At 36.9% G+C, this 24640-nt stretch overlaps 1 protein-coding gene across 1 annotated transcript in view; it reads right to left on the bottom strand.

Moving 5' to 3' along the window:
• Positions 1–24640, bottom strand: part of LOC127411295 (echinoderm microtubule-associated protein-like 5) — a 144746-nt gene that overhangs the window by 21735 nt on the left and 98371 nt on the right. Inside the window, exons 16-26 of the mRNA XM_051646769.1 lie at positions 23030–23123; positions 20340–20440; positions 18962–19155; positions 18763–18874; positions 14878–15005; positions 12373–12514; positions 9617–9769; positions 9272–9403; positions 8112–8200; positions 2239–2415; positions 516–717 (exon numbers count right to left, since the gene is read on the bottom strand). Coding sequence (XP_051502729.1) covers positions 516–717; positions 2239–2415; positions 8112–8200; positions 9272–9403; positions 9617–9769; positions 12373–12514; positions 14878–15005; positions 18763–18874; positions 18962–19155; positions 20340–20440; positions 23030–23123 — 1524 coding nt within the window. The remainder of the gene's footprint in view (positions 1–515; positions 718–2238; positions 2416–8111; positions 8201–9271; positions 9404–9616; positions 9770–12372; positions 12515–14877; positions 15006–18762; positions 18875–18961; positions 19156–20339; positions 20441–23029; positions 23124–24640) is intronic.

The raw sequence follows: 24640 nt of genomic DNA, 5'->3' as shown, positions 1-24640 counted from the left end.
AAGGAAGAATGGGCAAAAATCCCCCAAACAAAAACTGAAAGACACTTAGCTGGCTACAAAAAGCTTTTACAAACTGTGATCCTTGCCAGGGGGTGTTACTAAGTACTGATCAGGCAGGGTGCCCAAACTTTTGCTTTGGGCCTTTTTCCTTTTTTGTTATTTTGAAACTGTAAAAGATGAATATAAAAAAGTAAAATTGCTTAAAATATTAAAGAAATGTGTCATCTTTAACTTTAAGCCTTTTGGAAATCAGGCCATCTTTTGCTCACTTAGCTATTCACAGCAACAGAAATTTTGATCAGGGGTGCCCAAACTTTTGCATGCCACTGTAACTCATACAGGTTTGGAATTACATGGGGGTGATGACAGAATTTTCATTTTTGGGTCAACTATCCTTTTACAGATTCAAGATATTGTGATATGACGGATGGCTACCCTCTTTAAAACTAGAAGACAGTGGATGAGAGTAGTAATTGTTCTCATGAGCTGAATGATAACTGTACTATCTTTCTCACCTCCATCATCCTCGCTCTCGATGTCTGACTCCTCGCTGTCGCACTGTCTGGCCTCTCGACAGCCCTCACTCTCGTGACTCCAGATCATCAGGCAGGTGTCAGAGCCACCGACCGATGCCAGCAGAGAGTCATCGTGTGTCCAGCGCACATTAGTCACATGGGTACTGTGGGCCATGTACCGTTTGAACTTTGCATACTTTCCCTATTGAGATAGTGTTAGCATTAATGGTAAATGGTCTCCACTTATATACACTGCACTTTTTTAGCCTTAGCGGTTCAATCAAATTGATCTTGTTTTAAGGATTTGTAGATATTTTTACAGGAAAACAACACAAAAATGATTATCAAGAATAAGATTTTTGCCCTAATATCAAAGGACTTACTAGAAAAAAGAAATTATGATCCAACGTGAATTTTCTTGATAAAAAAATATGATCGTGCCTGGTAACGTGCATGTAAAATGGCTAGAAACAGCATTTTAGCTTAGCGTAAAGCTGACAATTTACACAAGGTTTATTTCTATTTCTTGTGCTCCAAACTTACTTCAAACTTACTTCTCTGTCTGCTCGTATGAATGTAACACATCATAAGAAAGTGTTTCACCGCTGTTCAAATGCACTTTGGATCGCATCATTTATATGTATAAATGTTTTCCATCTGAAAGGACTAAATATTAAATGAAACAAATGACAATAAAATGCAAAGTAATCTCTTCAGTAATCAAAATACTTTTTGAATGTAACTGTATTCTAATTACCAATGATTTAAATTGTAACTGTAGTGGAATACAGTTACTTATATTTTGTATTTTAAATACGTAATCCCGTTACATATATTCCCCAACCCTGATTAAATAAGAGGAAAAAATTAGAGAGCGGTGGATTACATAAATCAGAATATACTGTAGAATATGTCAAATTTACTGTTTTTCCCTCAGCAACTGCTTATTGGAAGCCCCATCGCTGCAGTGTTAACTAGTTTTTTTCATTAATGCCAGGGTAATATAACACAAAGTATAATGTAATAATTTTACACAAAATAATAATTAAAAAAAAATATATATTAAAAGTTTGAAAGATTTACACTTCTGAATAATGCAGAAATGTGTCATTACATTCTGTGAAAAGCATACATTTGCATAAAGAAAACAAAGCCTGTTTCAGTATCCATTGAGATTTTTTTTTGGCATTGTGAGGTTATTTTCATGACAGTTAAGCACATTTCTACCCCAAATTCTTAGTATTGTAATGTGTCCAGTTGTTTTATTTGACTTTGAAAAACTCATTTTTCACAATCTTGATTAACTGGATTCTTATTACTGTAATCAAATAATGTTTTATCATATTATAGTAAAAATACTGTAATCATTTTTTTTTAATTAAAGGCAGGACAACAAATACTACCATGATGTATAAAAAGTTAACAGTTTAAATAATATATTATGACTTTTTCTTTTGTAATAATGTAATGAGAATAAGATTTTATTTAACATTTTGTTAATGAGAATTGGGAGGGGTGTGCATTTAATTGAAATAAAATAATGTCACAAAGCAAACAATCTCAAAGGTCCTTCAAATATTCTTAATTTTATTTTGGAAAATATACTTTACACTATACTTTAAATATACTTTATTTATTTATTTTGATTATGGGGTGAAATATGACCCAGACATGTTTTTACAGGATCGATTCACTCGATCAAATGATATAATACTATCTTAACCTTGACTGGATACTTGAAGAGCTTGACATATCCAAGGTCATCCCCAGTAGCCAGCAACTTCTTATCATTGCTGAGACAGGCAGCCATTACTTCAGTAACTTCACTGACAACAGGCCAGATCCCCTCACAGGAACTTCCCAGCACACACGTCCATGTGCTCCAGTCAATCTTCTCCACCTGAGGGAAATAACAGGTTGAATTATTCATAGACATTCAATTAGGGGCATTTATGACTATTAGTAATGTTGAAAAATGTAACTTCTTCAAACTATGTTTTATTACATTTACATTACATTTATTCATTTGGCAGATGCTTTTATCCAAAGCGACTTACAAAAGAGGAATAATACATCAAAGCGATTCATCTTAAGGAGACAGTGGTACGAAAAGTGCTGCATTACAAAGTTTCACTAGCATCAGAATAGTAGTATCCAAGACAGATTAGAGTGCAACAAGAATATATATATATATATATATATATATATATACAGTTGTGCTCAAAAGTTTGCATACCCTTGGAGAATTGGTAATATATGTACCATTTTTAAAGAAAACATGAGTGAGCAGGCAAAACACATTTCTTTTATTTCTTATGGGATTCATATTCAACTGTAGGTTATAACAGAATGGCACAATCATAAAACAAAACATGACAACAAAGAAAAAAATGAAATGACCCCTGTTCAAAAGTCTGCATACTCTTAGTTCTTAATACTGTGTATTGCCCCCTTTAGCATCAATGACAGCGTGCAGTCTTTTGTAATAGTTGTCTATGAGACCCCAAATTCTTGCAGGTGGTATAGTGTCCCATTCGTCTTGGCAAAATGCCTCCAGGTCATGCAAAGTCTTTGGTCGTCTTGCATGAACCGCACATTTGAGATCTCCCCAGAGTGGCTCAATGATATTAAGGTCAGGAGACTGTGATGGCCACTCCAGAACCTTCACCTTTTTCTGCTGTAACCACTGGAGGGTCAACTTGGCCTTGTGCTTAGGGTCATTGTCATGCTGGAAAGTCCAAGAGCGTCCCTTTCGTGCAGAAGAATGCAAATTGTCTACCAGTATTTTCTGATAACATGCTGCATTCTTCTTGCCATCAATTTTCACAAGATCCCCCGTGCCTTTAGATCTCACACACCCCCAAAACATCAGTGAGCCACCACCATGCTTCACCGTGGGGATGGTATTCTTTTCACTGTAGGCCTTGTTGACCCCTCTCCAAACATAACGCTTATGGTTGTGACCATATTACAAATTACAGTGTGCCAGAAGCTGTGAGGCGGGTCAAGGTGTTGTTGGGTACATTGTAACCGGGCTTTTTTGTGGCATTGGCGCAGTAAAGGCTTCTTTCTGGCAACTCGACCATGCAGCTCATTTTTGTTCAAGTATCGTCATATTGTGCTCCTTGAAACAACCACACCATCTTTTTCCAGAGCAGCCTGTATTTCTCCTGAGGTTACCTGTGGGTTTTTCTTTGTATCCTGAACAATTCTTCTGGCAGTTGTGGCTGAACTATTTCTTGGTCTACCTGACCTTGGCTTGGTATCAAGAGATCCTCGAATTTTCCACTTCTTAATAAGTGATTGAACAGTACTGGCTGGCATTTTCAAGGCTTTGGATATATTTTTATATCATTTTCCATCTTTATAAAGTTCCATTACCTTGTTACGCAGGTCTTTTGACAGTTCTTTTCTGCTCCCCGTGGCTCAGTATCTAGCCTGCTCATTGACTATTTATACACAGACACTAATTGCAATTTAAAAAGCCACAGGTGTGGGAAATTAAACTTTAATTGCCATTTACACCTGTGTGCGTCACCTTGTGTGTCTGTAACAAGGCCAAACATTCAAGGGTATGTAAACTTTTGATCAGGGCCATTTGGGTGATTTCTGTTATCAATATGATTTAAAAAGGAGCCAAACAACTATGTGATAATAAATGGCTTCATATGATCACTATCCTTAAATAAAAGACAGTTTTTTTGCATTATCAGTCATATTTTCAAAATCAATGCCAAAATTTCACAATTTCTGCCAGGGTATGCAAACTTTTGAGCACAACTGTAGTTTTTTGAAGACAGAGAGTGAGTCTGCTTCACGGATGGAGTTAGGAAGGTCATTCCACCAATGTGGTACAGTGAAACCGAAAGTCCGGGAAAGCGTTTTGGTGCCTCTTTGTGTTGGTACAACAAGGCGCCGCTCATTAGCCGACCGTAGGCTTCTGGTGGGAAAGTAGCTCTGCAGAAATGATTTTAGGTATGCTGGAGCAGACCCAGTGACTGTTCTGTATGCCAGCATCAGAGCCTAGAATTTGATACATGCATTAACCGGCTGTTTCATCTGTATTTAACTGTTTTGTCTGTATTTAAATATGTATCACAAGTTCTGAAAAAAAAAAAAATCAAGTGGATTTTGGTGTGTGTGATAGTGTGGATTTTTGATAATGCTTGTGATGTTAATAATGTGATGTTAATAATGATGGTGGGAGTCACGTGACGCCATGTGAGGATCGGACGTGTGAACGGCGAGCTCTGACCACTTTTTACTTTTTATGACATAAACCGGTGAGATTCAATACACTCTGTTCCATAACTGTTCTAGGAGGACAATATGTCAAAGAATTCAAAATCCTCGGGCTCTGGAGACATTAAAAGACACTTACGTGCTAAAGCTGACTCTCCTGAGCAGGATGCGGGCCCGGGAGTCGATTTGGTCGGAGAGATGCGGGAAATGCGCGAGAGCTGTTGAACATATCGGCAATGCTGACGAAGGTCGTTGCTGACTTGGAGGATCTTGCTGTGATACGTTGATCAATCACTGCCATGGAGGTGAAATTCACTGATATGGTTAAAAGAGTGGGAGATGTCGAGAAACGGATCGATTATCTGGAGTCCTCGGAGAAGGAATGATCTGCTAATCCGCTAGCAACCCAGGTGGATTTGGAGCGTGTCTGGGAGAAGTTGGAGGACATGTAAAACTGTAGCCGGTGGAATAACATCCGTATCGTCGGAATTCCTGTGGCCAAAGAAGGACAGGATATGATGAAATTCCTGGATGGGCTCTTTCCGAATCTGCTCAACATAGCAGGCTATAAGCTGGAAATCAAGTGAGCTCACAGGGTTCCAGTTCGGCGATCTGTGGAAGGAGACAGGCCCCGATCAATTTTGGCTAAATTTCTGAGATCATCCGATAAAGATCTTGTGTTACGCAAGGCGAGGATTAAAGGAAGGCTTTCTTGGAAGAACCACAGCATTTTCTTGTTCCCAGACTTTGCGAATTCAACAAGAGAGAAACACGATTCAAAGAATGCAAGAAAATTTTACATCAATGGAAGGTCGCTTTTGCACTGATATTCCAGGCCAAATTGAGAATAGATGCTAAGGATGGCCGTAAAACATTCACATGCCCACAGCAACCGATGTCCTTCATAAAGTCAATGGAGTGAGTAAGTCACTTTGTGGTACTCACGTTGCAGCCGAGTGGACCGTCTCACTGAACATTTGCTTGACTGATTCTACGCGCTCTTTTTGTGCTGGGTCCGCCTAGCGGCTGGAGTTTATTTTGTGGAGTGACACACCTTCGGGACAGTTTTGTGGATGAATCAACACACTCTTTGGGCTAAGTCCGCCTATCGGCTTGAGTTTATTTGTGGAGTATTTCTGGCTAAGTCATTAGAGTAAGTAATTTGCTTGCACTCATGTTGCAGCCAAATGGACCAGCTCACTGAACATTCGTTTGACTGTCTGAAGAATCTGCGTGCTCTCTTTGTGCTGGTTCCGCCTAGTGGCTGGAGTTTATTTTGTAGAATAACACACCTTCAGGACAGTTTTATGGATGAAGCTACACACTCTTTGTGTTTATTCTGCCTATTAGCTGGAGTTCGTTTTATAGATTATCTTTTGCTGTGTAATTCTGTCTCACAAAATTTTTATAGAAACACTGGACTTGAGCAATACGATGGCAAAGTTGTCATGGGGGCTCTCGTAGGCGTACATGGACTGTTTGAGTTTGGAGGGATGGACGCCAGTTGGCGTTCTAGGGGATGTTCAGGGTTTGACTGTTGCACTAATGTTGAAATGTGGTCTTTATAATTTTATTTTTGACACACAATCTATTTTTTCTTACATGTCAAAATGTCAGTTGTTAATATGAGTGGATTGTCTCTCTCCACGTGGAATGTGAATGGGCTGGGGCACCCCATAAAAAGAAGGAAGGTTATTTCTCTTCTTAAGCATACGAAATATGATATAGTGTTTCTTCAAGAAATGCACCTTTCCCTGCAGGAAGCTGAAAAATTTGGAAAGATATGGGGTGGGCATTTTTTTTATAGTGCTGGCTCGAGTAAAAGCAGGGGAGTCATTACACTGATAAGTAAGAATTTACAATTCAAATGTCTCAAACAGAGTAAAGATAAATTAAGAAGAGTCATTAATGTTTTAGCAGAAATTCAGGGGCAAAGGTTGATTTTGGCGAATATTTATGCACATAACATTGATGATCAGGGCTTTTTTATAGATCTTGAAGGGATGTTGCAAGCCGCTGGCACCCCTCATGATATAATATTGGGAGGAGACTTTAATCTTTTGATGGACTCAGTCCTTGATCATAATGAAGCAAATGTGTGCCAGCCCCCTAAAGCAACAGTGATGTTTCACAGGATGTGTAAAAATCTTGGTCTTACAGATATCTGGAGACTTTTGAACCCATCTGGTAGGGACAACATTTTTTTCTTCAGTCCATAAGATTTACTCTAGAATAGATTTTTTTTTTTTTCTAAGTCCCTCATTTCATCTGTTGTTGATTGCTCAATTGGTAACATTTTGGCCGCAGATCACGCCCTGGTGTGTTTAGAGGTGTTGCCACATACGGAGAAAAAGAAATCATATAATTGGCGCTTTAATGTATCCCTTTGAAAGAAATGATCCGGTTTGGTAATGACACCTAATAAAACTACTCATAGATCATGATGTAAATTTCTAAAATTCTCTGTTTATCAAACTGTAATTCTGCTGCCTTGGCACAGATGTACTCACCGTCTTTTTTCATTTCCATTATAACCTGAAACTTTTTTTGGAAAAACATAATTGTTCTCTAAAATGCTTAGCATGATGGTAATGACAGCAGCATTGGGGACAGTGGTTCTTTGATAAAAAAGTGACAAATTGTACACATCAATACCAAATTAACTGAAAGTATGAATATTCAAGTTTTTAGCAGAAAGTGCAAAGTTTAATTTCCTGATTTTCATACTTTTAGAAATTTATTACAGTAGGGAATTTAAAAAGTCTGGATCTGGGACAAGCCTGAAATAGGCAAAATTAACATTTCTTACAAATTAGGAAAAAATAATTACAGTGAAGAGACACAATAAAAGAGCTTAAAACTATTTTAATCTATACTTTAAAACTAGAATGTTTTTGTTTTTTTTATCTTTAAAAGCATGCAAATTATCCATCTAAATTAAGAATCACCCCTATGCATGAAAGCCATATGTTGTAAAGATTAACTTAAATTGAACAACATATAAACAAGAACAAACATATTTAAATGAATATGAAATAAACATATGGCAGCACTAATTTGGCAAACTCAGTCCTAGGAATAAAAGGACTAAAGCTAAAATGGCTCCTCAAAAAACGGTACAATTAGCTAATAGCAGAACATCAGACACACTGAAGGGCTTCCAGCTAATACTAAATCTTACGTTATTAAGGTAAGTGTTCACTGTTTGTCCCAACGTACCGGTGGCCTAAAGCACGGCCTAATTCCCTGCCTCCAAATATAGAGTCAAGCTAATGAAAAGTGGGCCATGTTCTTGCCCTTAAGAGTGCCCTTCCCCCTCCCAGGATGACACGGTGAGATGCGTTGGATCCATACCTCCGTGGCAAGAATGCTTTGCTTCTTTCCACGAGGGGCCTCAAAAAATAGCTGCTCCTTCGCTGAGGTGTTGACCTGCAAAAGCTTTCCTAATAAAGAAAACAAAAGAGACTTCAGTGTCGAACATCAGCATTACTATGCAAAAGTTTCCGAAAGTTGGATGTACTGTGCCTTCTACACCACATCTATTCAACAAAGTAAGTGAAAAAACACAGTTTTGGTCTCAGTAATGTTACGCAAACACACAACTGTAGTTCCAGCCATGGCTATTGGGGGGCAGTTCAGGAATTTGGAAGGCATAAACCCATTTTAAAAGACAAAACAATCGACCGCCTGTTGCCAATTTTCCATGAGATCAGTCAGTTGAAACTGCTGTGCAAATCGGCACATTCTCAGCCAGTCAGAACATATTATATGTGTAATGTACAGTTAGGAGGAGTGGGATTTTGAACCAAAGAGATTTTACTGTGGGTGGGGCTTCTGAATACGATGCTGCAGCTATAGATATCAAGCAATCAACAAAATGTCGCTTGTCGCTTCATCAGATCATTCCTGGTTAGGACACGGTGTAAAGTGTATTCTTAAATGTAGAGTGACCATATGTAACAACAGTGGTTGTTCACACAAACTTGAGTATTGGGCCTACTATGTCACACAAATCATTACTTGGGTAGTAATTTCACTTCTGATGGGGCGTTCACACTGACAAGGTTTAAAGGAGGTTACCAAGTTGCTGTATTGTTAGTCATAGGAGGTGTTCCAACAGCTGGTTGCCCTAAAGTTATTTGTGGGCTACACAACTGGCCTTAGCTTGTTAAAAAATATAGTAAGATGTCTTTCCAGTTGGATGACAAATATGTTTTCTTGCCACTACAAATGACCATTCTGGAGGGGACAGCATCTGACTTCACTCCCATTGCTAGTCCCGGCGTTGTGTCACTGCCTATTTGCAAGTTAAATACTACTCAACTTTGTTGTTGTGTTGCCAGGCACACCCATATCGCATCGCCAATTGTCACTGTCACTCATTTCACCTCAAATTGCCAACTCTCAATAAAAATGAATGAATTCCTGTCGCTTTGTTGTTGTAAATCGCTGTCAAGTGTGAACGGCCCTTGACTCAACTGATATACAGCCTTTGTGTCTTGTATCTGTCTCACCTCTCTTGTCCCAGTCCAGATGGGTGATATAGTTCATTGAGCCTTTGCAAACACCGACTCTCTTGCTGCTCATCACGTTGTATATGTCTACAAAGCTGTCACCCGATGCCACGGCCAAATACTTGCCAGTTACTGAAAAAAAGTGTTTCTTTATTCAATTCTAAGCTCTTACCATGACCCAGATAGGACATTCTCATTACTGTGGTAATACATTCGTGCATATACTCGTTAATTACATTAGCATATGTGAAGGTACAGAAATAGTTTATACTATCTCACTCATTCTGGGTCCTCAAGTCATTCCCATTGTATCAAGCTTGTGCTGAATTTAGTGTGTAAACTAACCAGGAGAGAAGCGGATTTCTGAAATGATGTCTTTGCGATGATGAAATGACACCAGGTCCTCCAGAGTGTCTGCGTTAACAATGAGGAAGCTGCCATCGTTGAGGCCCACCGCCAGAGCTTTCCCATCTGGAGAGAAGCAGCAACATCGCCCTCCTACGACAAGTTATAACTGTTTATTACCATGTAACGTTAAAGGAATAGTTCACCTAATCATAGCCATTATAACCACATATGGACCCATGCCAAAAAATAACCAGGAAATATGATGTTAACCTATTACACAATCCTCTTTTATATTTGTAATGTAACTTTCCATTGTTCATTACCATATGTAAAACCCCAATTTATTCTTAGGATAATAAAAGACATTTAATTTGAGTTGATGGCTTATATTAAGGATTAGTTAAATTGAGGGCTGTCTGATTAAACTGCTGGTCTGTAGAGTATCTTGTATAAGCACTGGTGGTAGCTCTACAACATTATTGCAACTCTCCTCTTCTACTCTTCTTTTAGGGCTAATTCGCATGCTAAGTGTTCAACACTTAAGTTATAGTTTTCAAACTGAGTTGCAGAAGCATAATAAGGTCAGCACTGTGTAAGCCAGGCTTGGAATACAAATCACAAGAACAGGTACATGTAAGGTTCTACTTATAATCAGAAAGGGGTTGCTTGTAGACAGTCATGCTCGGTTTAAACAGTATGCCATAGAAAAGCATAGCTGACCTACAAAGCCTATTTTTTTTTTAATTACTTGAACCCTTAGGTCATTTTTTTTTTCTCCCCTTTTCTCCCGAATTTGGCTTGCCCAATTTCCAATACGCTCTAGGTCCTTGTGGTGACGTAGTGACTCGACTCAATCCAGGTGGGACGAATCTCAGTTGCCTCCGTGTCTGAGACAGTCAATCCGCAAATGTTATCACGTGGCTTGTTGAGTGCGTTACCGCGGAGACCTAGCACATGTGGAGGCTCACACTATTCTCCACGGCATCACGCACAACACACCACGTGCCCCACCGAGAGTGACAACCACATTATGGTGACCACGAGGAGGTTAACCCAACGTGACTCTACCCACCCTAGCAACCGGGCCAACTGGTTGCTTAAGAAGCCTGACTGGAGTCACTCAGCATGCCCTGTATTCGAACTTGCGACTCCAGGTGTGATAGTCAGCGTCTTTACTTGCTGAGTTACCCAGGTCCCCCCTTAGGTCATTTTTAGAGGAAGTCAGTTCCTTCAAGTTCACATAGGTGTCCTAACAGAGTAACCACAGGTAGTTCATCACATGAACTATGTTCCACAAAATTTGACAACTGGAAAGTGTGCATATCTATTGTATAATAATTTAATAATCTAACAAATGTAATTATTTTTTAAATGTTTTGCTTAAAAACTGCTATTTGTGCATATTTGTGCTATTGTAGATTATCCTCATGTGAGCCTGCGTCCTTCTGCGCAAACAGTGTATTTTGGCTTCGCTATACGCAACGCATAATTTAAATTCATTTAAACCAACTGATCTCAGTTCAGGACACTCTGGGCTGTCAGTAAAAGGTTACATTTCGACGGAGTCATGTGACAAAACAACATGGCGCCGATCACAGCGGAGTTTGTCTTTGGGTGAAACGCCAACAAAACTCCATCTGGTAAGAAACCTCATTAAGTTTTTGCATTGAAATCTATTTGAGTCAAAACATTAGAGTCTCTAGTTTCATCCGATATGTCATTTTTAAATTTTTAGCGATTTATTGCAAAACGGCACACTGTTAAACACAACGACCACTATAGTGGACAAAAGCGCTAACTTTTCATTAGAAATCCTATATTTACTGTGCATTTTCCCATTGAGAGAAAAAAAAATTGCTTTCAGATGCTTTATATGGAGTAAGGATGAAAATAAGGTGCATTTTGAACTGTTCTGAGACCAGTGCAGACAGACAGCACATTGCAGGATAAGTTATTCATTAAATAGGGAGCAAGGGGACATCCTAAAGCTTTCTATGCATCTAAGTGCATTCACTCCTAAAATCCGACCAAAAGATCAGTTTCAGGCAGCAAATGATGTTTGGACCACTCAACATGTTTGGCAGACATGGGACATTGATAATCAGTACATAGATTCAACATTTTATAATGCTAAATTTTATTTTAACACGGTTGGCGGTGATTGGATGATGCTGGTCATTACTTTGAATCAGAATTATGTATGCTAATTTCTGATTTGTAAAATGCTTCAGCACTGGCTATCACTTGTTTATTTGACAGTTACAAAGAGAGAGAGAACATTGAGATTTTATTGCCAAAGTAGATTTTTAAATTTTTTTTTTTTTTACATAAAATTCAAATCAAGTCAAGTATTTTCTTTTGTTTAGGTTTTTTTTTTATTTGTCCTTCTCCAATACGCATTGTTCCAAAAAAGCAGCATTACAGAAAATCAGCTGTAATGACTGTAACATCTCAAAAACATGAATAACCAACACTGCTGGAAACATTATAAACAATTTGATATATATATTTAAAATATTATATATATTGCATGTTTATTAGGTGCTACTACTTACAAATCAAAAAGGGAAATGGAAAATGCACACAGCAATCAAGCTCAGGAGTTAAAAATAAATGCCACTTAGTTTGAAATTTTTTTTATCTACTGCAGTGCCTAAATACTCTTTGGAGCCACTGCATGTTTTGTAATGACCTTGGTCATGAAGCACTGACAGATATATTCTAATGTAATGACAGTGTAAACCTTTGCCTACCTTTCTTGAGTTTGCGTACAGCGAGCATGCAGTGGCTGGGCGAGAGGTCCCATATGCGCAGGGTCTTATCTTCGCTCACAGTGGCACACAATGGCAGATGAGGGTGAGTGGCAAGACCCCACACCTCGCCCTCCATGTGACCCTAAATAAATCCCACCCCATAAAAAAATGATTAGTATATGGCTACTAACAAACTCCCTGTTAAAAAGAATAACTTAACCAGCATGCAATTCCCATGCTGGTCAAAGCTGGTTAATGCTGGTTGTTAGTGCAGGCTTGGTGCTGGTCTAGCTGGAGGACCAGCATATAAATGCTTTTCACTAGCAAAACCTAGCTGGTGAAGTTGGTTGACCAGCATGGTGTTTCAAGTGAAGCTGGGTAAGCTAGTTAAGAAACCTGGTGGGGAAACCAGCACACCAGCACACAAAACACAGCATACAGTAAGTGGTGGCAAGCAACGCTGATCTTTTCAGCAGGATTAACACACATTAACATTTAAACATTCTTGTTGTGATGCACCAAAGATATCCTCAAACACACTCTATGCTCCTGAAAAAGCATTTCAGAGTAAATGTACACTACAAAAAAAAAAAAAAAAACATTTTCATCTTTATGCTGATGAAATAACAAATAACAAAATCTTTTTTCCCACCTACTTAACTCATCACAATAATTTGGGTCATTTCTACTTGGTTTCACGAGTTTTCAGAGTTTCGGCTCGATTTTATTCTTCAGTAATTAAATTGAAAGTGGTTGAAAAAGTGAATTGAATGCAGGTTGAAACTTTAACTGGCATCACTTTGGTTTAAGGCAGAAATTAATCTTAAGCAAAATTTTTAGTGAATTGAAAATGTTTACAGTGTATCATAAATAACAGCTTGATCAAGCTGAAATGTTTTCTTGCAGTATGGCGGGCCCAGAGAGGGCTCTTTACTTGGTAAATACTAGCTGTTTTATTTCTCCACTCTAATAATTGCTTGACAAATTAACAAGATGAAATACTGCCCTTGGGCAAGTTTGACAATAGAGGGTTTGGACCAAATTATATGTTACCTTTAGTAAGTAAACAATGACTTAAGTTTAACAATAACAAGGACCAACCAGTAATTAATCATGATGCCTGATTCTAAAGTGCAAACTCTAAAGAGTCAAACAGATGCACATTTAATCAGCATCCAAAAACCTGCTGTTCCCTGTCAAGCTGAGCTACAAAGGAAAAATAAAATGCCTTTTAACCATCGAAGTCTGAGTGCAGAAATAATAGAAATCTACTCTTTTTGTGCAGTCTGCATTTACTGCCATTGACATTTTGTTATGTAACTATAGTGTCTGGAGAAATGTTATTTCTCCTTGAAATGGAATTGGAGCAAATTACTTCCAGTGAAGCAAAATCTCAGCTATCCAGAACACAACATTACAAACTGCCCTACTGGTGCGAACTAGACACAGAGAATGACACCCATATGACTCAACATTCTGAGGAAAATTTACTTCCAGATGCTGCTATAGGAAATTGGGAATAAAAGACTTGCATGTTCCCAAGGAAATCCCAGTGCATGCAAGGCATCAAAAGAATGTTTAAAATGAAGTTTTATTCATAATCACACATTCTATACTAGTGTGCCTACAGTTATAGGGCATTTGCAGATGGACACATTCTTGTAACTGTTTGTCTATGTAAACATGTTACATTTACTGCTACTTTGTTGTGATGTCAGTGGCTAAACTGTAAGAATGTGGATAACGGTTTTGAAAACTGTTGTTAAATTACCAGCTCACTGTGAGAACATACAGTAGCAGGTGTATACAGATTAATACAACTTAATAATGGAAATGTACAGCCTTCATGATGTTCCACAAGGTATGTGCAGACATTAATCATGTAACGTATATAAACGGATTACTCATGAGAGTGTAATTTTTTTGGGGCAAAGGCAACAGGAATCAGTTAAGCTGCTTAATTTCCTGCAATATTGAATTTAATGTGCATTACAATGATAGAAAAAACACTGTATTAATCAAACCTACCTTTAAAGATTTCAAGGTCTAAACTGATATTGACATTTATGTTAAATAAAGTGAAGCTTAGAGTACAGTTTATATACTTTATTAGATTATTCATGATGCTCTGTATTACCCAATAGTGCAACAAAATTTTCATATTATTAGAGGTATCACTATTATTATTGCTCATACTTTGGTGTTCCCAATGTTTTCAACTTTGGCATGCAATTCATCCTGCATAATTTTTTCTAAGGGCATAAATGATACCTCAAATCATGCGACTTGTTGAAGAGAGGTTGTTTGCTTTGTAAGCAATTGGATGAGTCTTACCTGGCGAATGATACGACTAAAAATTCCAATAGATTTTTACTGAAGGTGGGACAATGCCCTGGAAACCCATAATACTAATACCATAACAATACTCTACTCTAGCAGAAAGCCTTTTAAATGTGCTGCTATGACTCAATAGGAGGACAGTGAACTGCTGAATGTGTACCTTACCTGAACCAGAAGTGTGATGGGTCCATTTTTATCCACCTCCAGAATCTCTCCATTCTTGGTTCCAACAAGAATGTGTCCATGACCCAACGATATGGCACGAATAGAGGGATTGTCCTCTAAAAGCAAACCTGCAGGAGGGGAGATGTTATAAATAAACACTCATCCATGACCTTGGCTTACTATTTATTAAACACAGAGCATACTCTTAGAGGATGTAGAGGATCAGGAATTTGACCTGATTGACTTTATTTGCATTAGTTACTCAAAGTCACACTGTTTTAGCCATGAGGCTTCATATGCATTATCTGAATAGAGCGCAACAGTGACCTTGGTTCCGGAAGTATTTTTCCCATTCATTTTCTACATAGGGATTTCAAGAAATTCTTCAATAAATAGTTCGAAGACATGAATCCAACCAGCCAACTCTGGGATAAATCACATCATTGCAAACTTTGATTTGAAGCAAAAAAACAAAAAAACAAAACGTCTTTTATGTGCGAATGAACTACAATCAACATTGCGAATTACGTAATCATACAAAAATACAATGGTGTAATGTAAAATTACTGACTTGATTGATTGTGAGTTGGTCTGCATAATTAATCACGATCACAATAAAATCTAAATTTGAGCATGTGCAATTTTAAACCGTAGCAAGCTGCAATTATTTTATTATTATTTTTATTTTTTATTCAGAATTCTGTCATGTTTAATCACTATTCTGATTGGAGCACATCTTTTGCACACTGAAATATCTTGCTATCAGAATGCAGTGTGCAAGGCAATTAGAAAACAGAACAGATATCAGGAAGGTGGTAAAAAAAAGAAAAGTTAAATATGTTAAAGTTTTTAAAAAGTAAACTTAAGTTATGTTAAAATAAGCAACAACAAAAAATAATTGATGCTATCATCTATCACTTCTGCAAACACAATTTTTTCCCTCTGGAAATTTTTGAACACTAAAATTTCTTAATGTAAAATATATTATTAAGGAAAAACAAACTGCCAAAATAGCTTTTAAAATCCCAATCACAATATCTATTCGATTTTGTCAATATTATACAGCCCTAATTTAAAGAATAAAAACGCAATATTTATGTCTAAATATATTGCAAGATTATATTCAGATATTTACAAATATATGGTCTATATCAAAAGTAATTTGAGAGTGTAGGGAGACCAACTCAATTATGTAATTTGCTTCATGGGAGTGGGCCTTCACTGCTCTCTTGCAGCAATTTCCCCCCAAAAAATTGAATCTGTTTTTCATCTGACATTTGCTTTTTATGACAACATTGGTTAAGGTTTAAGACTTAGGGCAGGGTGGTAGATTTTGTTGATTTAAAACTCGATGGAGCATTAACCTTAAAAATCTAATGTCACGTAATACATCTAAAAATACAGAAGATACTGTGTATACTATATATTCACACACATGCTGCTGTTGGTCTTCTGTTGTTGTAGCCCATTCGCCTCAAGGTTCAATGTGTTCAGATTGTACAGAGTGGTTATCTGAGTTACCGTAGCCTTTATGACAGCTTGAACCAGTCTGGCCATTCTCTGGTGACCTCCCTCATCAACAAGGCATTTCCGTCCACAGAATTGCTGCTCACTGGATGTTTTTTGTTTTTGGCACCATTCTGAGTAAATTCTAGGGACTGTTGTGCGTGAAAATCCCATGAGATCAGCAGTTACAGAAATACTCAAACCAGCCCATCTGGCACCAACAATCATGCCACGGTCCAAATCACTGAGATAGATTTTTCCCCATTCTGATGGTTGTTGTGAATATTAACTGAAGTGCCTGTCCCGTATCTGCCTGATTTGTGAATTGCACTGCTGTCACACGATTGGCTGATTAGATAATCACATGAATAAGTAGGTGTACAGGTGTACCTATATACTGATATACACTACCGGTCAAAAGTTTTGAAACATTTGACTGAAATGTTTCTCATGATCTTAAAAATCTTTTGATCTGAAGGCGTATGCTTAAATGTTTGAAATGAGTTTTGTAAACAAAAATATAATTGTGCCACCATATTAATTTATTTAATTATAAATCTAAAATTTAATAATAAAAAAAAAAAAGTTTTTGAAATTGATGACTTGGACCAAATAATAAAAGCAGCCAATAAGTGCCCAACATAGATGGGAACTCCTTCAATACTGTTTAAAAAGCATCCCAGGGTGATACCTCAAGAAGTTGGTTGAGAAAATGTCAAGAGTACATGTCTGCAAATTCTAGGCAAAGCGTGACTACTTTGAAGATGCTAAAATATAACACAGTTTTGATTTATTTTGGATTTTGTTTAGTCACAACATAATTCCCATAGTTCCATTTATGTTATTCCATAGTTTTGATGACTTTACTATTATTCTAAAATGTGAAAAAAAAAATTATAATAAAGAATGAGTAAGTGTTTCAAAACTTTTGCCCGGTAGTGTGTGTATATATATATATATATATATATATATATATATATATATATATATATATATATATGGGATGCAACAGTACATGTATCCACGCCAAACGATACAGGGTCTTAGGTACGGTACACACAGTCAAACGAATGATTACATATCTTAGCATGCGTGAAACCAATATTAAAACATCATATAATGAACAACACAAACCACGTAGAACTAAAATGAAAAAAGATTGCGGAGCAACACGGGACTGTATATATACAGTATACACACATTAAAATACCAACGTTTTTGTTTGTACCAATACCAGTGTAATTTCAAAAATTTTTATATTTAAAATTAAATACCACAGTAAAAATGGATAATATGCTATTATGCTATTGAACACACTCCTTTATTTAAAAAGTTAAATTTTAATGAATGAATGTTACAATTATTTAGCGCTTTTCTGACACTACACTCAAAGCTCTTTATATAGTGAACAGGGGTCTCTCCTCAAACACCACCAGTGTGCAGCATCTACCTGGATGATGCAACGGCAGCCATAGTGCACCAGTACACTCAAAACACACCACACACCAGCTGTAGAGAGTAGAGTGATGTAGTCAATTAATGGATGGGGATTATTAGGGGGCCATGATTGATAAGGGTCAGTGGGGGGAATTTGACCAGGACACCAGGGTTACACCCCTACTCTTTTCAATGAGCACAGAGAATCAGGACCTCGGTTTAACATCTTATCCAAAGGACAGTGCCTTTTATACAGTATAGTGTCCCCATCACTATACTGGGGCATTAGGACCCACAGACCACAGGGTGAGCACCCCCTGCTGGCCTCACTAATACCTCTTCCAGCAGCAACCTTAGTTTTCTAAGGAGATCTCCCATCCAGGTACTGACCAGGCTCAACCCTGCTTAGCTTCAGTAGGCAACCGGTCGTGAACTACAGGGTGATTTGGCAGCTAATGTAAATATAAACTTATTAAATAAAAACAATAGCATGTTGCCTAACTGTTTCTCTATTAAGCATGAAAAACTCTAATCAAGAATATTTATTTCATCAAGTTACTCAACTTGAGTTTCAGGCCTGCAGCTCTCAATTTTATCCAAGCTTCAATGGTAACAGTGACTGCTGATTTGTGGCTCTCTCTTCTGAATTATGGGTAGAGTAGGTCTTCACTAGGAATTTGGCAATGAAACCTATTTTTTTTTTTTTTAATTAAGTAAAAAATTGTACGTTTAAAAACTACGTAAAATCACACTGACTTGTGGCTTCTACAAAAGCATATTTCATGGCTAAATAACCTGAGCTCATGGTAGGTCTGTGTTGAAAGGTTTATATGTTAACGTTAACAATTTGTTTCTATATGGAGAAAATGAATGGGATTTTTACTTCTGGAACCAGACTGTTGCGCTCTGTTCAAAGTTCAAAGAATGCATGGAAAAACTCACCTTTGGAGCCTGGGGCCAATACAGCTCGTTTGATGGCATATGTCTTGAGGCATCTCTCAAACGTGTCATCCCACAAAGCCACTATTCCATCTTTTCCACCAGTCACAAAGCCCTTTTGACAATAATGAATGAATACACTCATTACATTTCTGAAACATTTTATCAGGTTCCATTTCCTATTTAAAGTTGAATCTGGTACCTTCTCCAGGGTGTGCATGCTGAAAACAGGCCCGTCGTGAGCTTTGACGGTTTTTATCAACAACATATCTCTCCAGATGCAGATATCTCCGGTGCAGGTTCCTGAGAACACCATTTCTTCCGTCCAGCCGTACACAGCGCACATCATGGTCTCCATTTTTCCCATGCTGCCCTTCTTTCCAATCAGTCCACCCCCTGAGAAGATCACAGGCTTATCAGATCAACATCAGCATCAGTCAGTGTTTCCCACACATTCTGTTTATGGGTAAATTACAGTATGTGGTGCTCTTTTTTTTGTTTGTTTTTTTGTCCAGATCTATTAAAATGATTCACAAATACACTGAAAACACAGATCATTCAAAACAATTACTTGAATACACATCTACAATAATGAATATGTTTTCCATTTCTGAGTTTAAAGTAAAAAACAAAAGTGGTGTAACTGTCCATTGTAAAATAAATACAGTAAATAAATAAATAAAATCTCATTAAAGCAACAAAACAAAAAAACAAAAACAAATGTTAGCATAAGCAGTTTTTAATAATAGATTTATATATTATTAATATTTATATAATATTCATATATTATTAATATTGTTATTTCTTTAAAAGATAAGCAGTGAAACAATTTTGTTTTAAAAAATTATTAATATATATATATATATATATAAAAAAATTGTCCACCAAATTAAAGTCAGGTGGTGTAATCAAAATTAAAATATTGAGGACCACTTTACATCATCATGAAGCAAAAAATATCAACTATTTTTACATTTTGAGTAACCCTAAGAAAACTTTGTATTTTTGACTAAAACAATTCATGATATTTGTAAAACATATATATTTTTTACCTTGAAAAACATGTTTGAAAACTTTGTTGATATTAATTATTAAGTTCTGGGTATTGAGATGTGTATTTTCAGTAGGTGCAAGGAAAGTATTTCAATACCTTTCACTTGATGGTTACACCACTTGTTTTTTTTTTTAAAGTCAGTAAATATCTTTTTTGGTACAAAATGATTTTTTGGTACAAAATGATTTTTGGTACAAAACGCTAAAGTCAAGTCAATTCATTTTTATTTGTATAGCGAAAATGTATTAAACCAACATGGACACAAAGATTACATTTCTACGAACATTACACATGCATTTTTTTATTCTAGATTTCAAAATTTTATCACCTTGGACAACCTAATTTGCCAATGATCCTTATGTAGCAGAAACATCAATTCACACTGCAAACGCAGGTAAAATATAATTTATTTTGCTCTGGTCATGGTCGTTCAGTACCGATACAGTGCCGCCACTTAATAGAGGTGCAGGCAACACTGGAGTCAGTGCACAATAATTCATATGCTTCACAAGAGGTTTAGTCTTACCTGCTCTGTGCCAAAACTTCATGTGTTTCACTCCAGCTGTGATCAGTTTGTCTGGCATGTACGGGTTGATTTTAATGACAAATATTTTATCCTTACTTCCCCTTTAAATAGAAAAGAGAGACATAACCATTAAATCTACAGTTACAGTATGTATTTACTAATACATTAGCTGACATCAAAATGTTAGCAACTGAACTGCCCTCAATCCTGACAGGGGAGTACGAAAGTTTAAATTCAGTCATTATTTACTCACTCTCATGTTAGGGTTAGGGAAGGTTGAAGCACAGGGGACAGTGGCTGTCTGCGGCTCTGCATTAGGCCCTGGTGCAGAGTGGTAGAGCACTGAGCAGCGGCTGCACTGTCAGGCCCTATTTACTTCCACCCGCACACCCACCCTCTCTACCAGAGAGCCCCAGGGAGGAGCTGACTGTAGCTCTGCACTATATTTGAACTCAGAAGCATCCAGACAGGGGAATCCAACAGCTTTAGTCAATAAGAGCAAGTACATACTCTGAGACTTGAGTATGAGCAACAAGCCAAGACTGGACATGTGTTACAGTGTTATGTGATTTTATCATAATTTAGAGGTGTTGTTAGGCACAAAATGAAGTGAAAACCACTTTAACCATGGTCAAATCACTGTACCACATGGCTTCAAGTGGCAAATGGCTTTTATAAAACAGTGGCAACAGCAATATGATAAAAGACATTTTGAATAAATAATTCAATTTATTTAATAAGAGTAATTACAATCAAGAATTCTTCCAGCAAGAAATATCATTCATTAACCTACTAAAAAGACACTTGGTGCATTGATTGATGTGTGGTCACAGGTGTACATACTGTACAGTATATAGGCAATTAAAAAAATTACAAGACTCATCCAATCAGAAAACTATCCTTTTTACAAGTATTGACGTTCATTATGCATTCATGAGAGAAGCTCAACAGACTGGGATAATCATTAAAATTCTTTTTTTGTGAACTTTTCCTTTAAAGGAATAGTTCACCCAAAAATGAAAATCCTCTCATCATTTACTCACCCTCATGCCATCCCAGATTTGTAAGACTTTATTTCTTCTGCTGAACACAAATAAAGATTTTTAAAAGAGTATATACTATAAGCTCTGTAGGACCTCACAATGAAAGTGAATGGGTACCAAAATTTTTAAGCTCCAAAAAGACATAAAGTAAAAGACATAAAGTAATTTTAAAGCATAAAATTAATCTATAAGACTCCAGTGGTTAAATCCATATCTTCAGAAGCAATATGACAGGTGTGGGTGAGAAACAGATCAATATTCAAGTCTTTTTTAACTGTAAATCTCCACTTTCACTTTCCCATTCTTCTTCTTTTGATTTTGCCGATTCACATTCTTCGTGCATATCGCCACCTATTGGGCAGCGAGAAGAATTTATAGTAAAAAATGACTTTTTTGAAGACCCATAGAGCTGAAATATTCCTCTTTAAATCTTTGTTTGTGTTCAGCAGAAGAAAGAAAGTCACACATCTGGGATGGCATGTGGGTGAGTAAATTATGAGAGAATTTTAGACTTAATAAAACACTCAAAAGACTGTAAAATAGTGCTTTGCAGATTATGATAGACCGATATATTGGCCAGAGCGATTAATTGGATGATATACGGCCATTTTATTCACTTTGGCTGATAACTGTATCCAATTAGCTTATTTACAAACGTGTTCATGTCTCCTTGTGTCAGTTCCAAAATCAAAAGCCTTGTCAATGGATTTTTTTTTTCTTTTTTTTCTCCAAATTGTGTATTTTGTTGTGTATTTTCTAAGTACATTTTAAGTATATTGTTTAGAATAAATTAAGGTCAATTTAATTTCAGCATTTTCTTATGTTTCATTGGATTAAATAATAAATGTTATTACACCTTACATCACATATCATCAGCATTCTATCATAAATTAACCACTGTGCTCTGTAGATATTGACATTGGCCATTGAAAAACTGTAATTGTAAAAGCTGTACAACTGTAAAGAGGCTGATTGAAATTCCATAAACAAATACTGTATGCCTGGCAGATCCCTGTTTCATGAATACAAATTAAACTTGAAACACATCCAGTATATGTTAAGTGCTAACACAATCAACATCAAAACAAGAGATGCTAAAAAGCTCATCTATCTTTATCTAATGTGAACTCCACGCCTTTAGTTAAGATCTAAGACAATGTGCATAGAAGGATCAAACAGTCCTTCTGTTGCCTGTGCCATAAATCAACCATATCATGGACATTTTTTGCCAGGGATGAAAGAGAAAAGCAGCAGGTTTTAGCATTTGCTCCTGTGCTCATGATAATGCTGAGATAAAAGATTGTATGATAAGCAGTCTAATGTCATGAAGAGGTGCATAGAGAAGCTAAACTAATATAATGTAAAGACACCAAAGTATTTTAGGAGATGTGCATACAAAAAGAAAATTGGAAAACTATTTCAAAGCATTGTGTCACTAAAAAAGTGAACCATTTGGTGCCATCAAAATAGAGTTGGACAAATAAAAACGTTAATGAACACGCAGTTTCTCTTTAATTTAAACCCCATGAAATAGTTTGATAAACAAAATTGTATTTTGTTTATTGATGTATTTCGTATAAAAGAGGAAGTTGGGGCAGGACATTTGACGAAGGGCTTGTCCAATTGCGTCACACCTTATTCACTCACCGAATGGTGGAGAGCTTCTCTCCTTTTCTCCATTCCCATAGGACGATGGTATGATTGTCATCCAGACCCACTGAAGCCAGCCTCTTCCCATCTGCTGTGGAGACACACACCATGCTGCTCTGATTACACTCAACATCAGCCACTAAATAACGGCGTAATAGCATAATGTCATTATACAATCTCCGCCCCACTAACTACGTAACAAGACGTCTCAAGTAATGTAATGTGACAGTTAACAAAGGCATCACTCCAATGAGAATTTCAGTTGGATAGCGTCTAATAAGAATAAACATCTATGTTTAGGTCTGCAACATTAACAGACATTAGGGGAATATTCCTAAGAAAGGCTATTCTTGACATTGAAATCTTTGAGTTCAGACAGGAAAGTAGTATGTGATGTGTAGTCAGCTGGCCATTATCGCAAAATAAATCCAGACAGAGTGTTTAAGATATCAACATGAAGCCATGGGTTTATTTTCTGATAATGACTGGCTGACTGTACATTATTCAGCTAATTATACAGCTTCTTACCAAACACATAAATACATGGACATGAAATATTTATTTGAGATTAAAAGATTACATAATTTATTATCTTACTTGTATTAAAATTAAAACAGTCCAACAAGGCCTTAATTTTTAATACAGTCGACTGGCTAAAGATTTTGAGTCACATATTCTAACTTGATATGAAAATAGTGAGACTGCAGAGTGATACTAAAGACAATAAAAGAGCAAGACAACAGTCAAATATACAATTTAGTGGTCATTATCTAAAATATTTGATTGCAGAATGCAGTTTGACCAATCAGAAACAAGTATTGCAGAGTGCAATGTAATAGGTCACAATAGTCTACTTCCGCTTTTTCAGCCATCTTGGTTCCAGAAGTATTTTTCCCATTCATTTTTTCATAGGGATTTCATAAAATAAATAGTTCAAAACCATGAACCAAACCAACCAGCTCCAAGGTGAATCACAACATTACACATTTTGATTTGAAGCAAATAAGCATTTGGAAAAACAAATTTGTACTTTGTACTTAAGGTTTTTCATGGGACGTTCTTCATGCGTTATGAGAGTGGGCGTTTGCTGCATTGCTCTTTGGCACAATTTGCTTGCTGCAGTTCTCTGATTGGTGGATCTTTCACTACAGGATCATGGGTAGTGTAGATGTTCACCACAAATTCCACTACTAATTGAATACTTAAACCAAAAATGAAAATTCTCTCATCATTAACTCACTCTCATGCCATCCCAGATGTATGACTTTTTCCTTCTGCTGGACACAAATTAAGATTTTTAGAAGATTGTTTCAGCTCTGTAGGTCCATACAATGCAAATGAATGGTGTCCACAACTCTGAAGGTCCAAATATCACATAAAGGCACCATAAAAATAATTCAAATGACTCCAGTGGTTAAATCAAAGTCTTCTGAAGCGATCCAGTTGGTTTTGGGTGAGAACAGACCAAAATATCACTCTTTTTTCACTATACATCTTGCCATTGCAGTCTCTAGGCACTAGTGCCAGTCCTCCCCAAAGGCAAACTAAGCAAGTTGCTAAGGGCCCCCGATCAGCCAGGGGGCCCCCACACTGTCAAAGTCATTATAG

The sequence above is a fragment of the Myxocyprinus asiaticus genome, chromosome 20 (genome assembly GCF_019703515.2).
Source record: "Myxocyprinus asiaticus isolate MX2 ecotype Aquarium Trade chromosome 20, UBuf_Myxa_2, whole genome shotgun sequence".
In the NCBI taxonomy this organism is placed as follows: domain Eukaryota; kingdom Metazoa; phylum Chordata; class Actinopteri; order Cypriniformes; family Catostomidae; genus Myxocyprinus; species Myxocyprinus asiaticus.
This window is presented reverse-complemented; position numbering and strand designations above follow the sequence as displayed.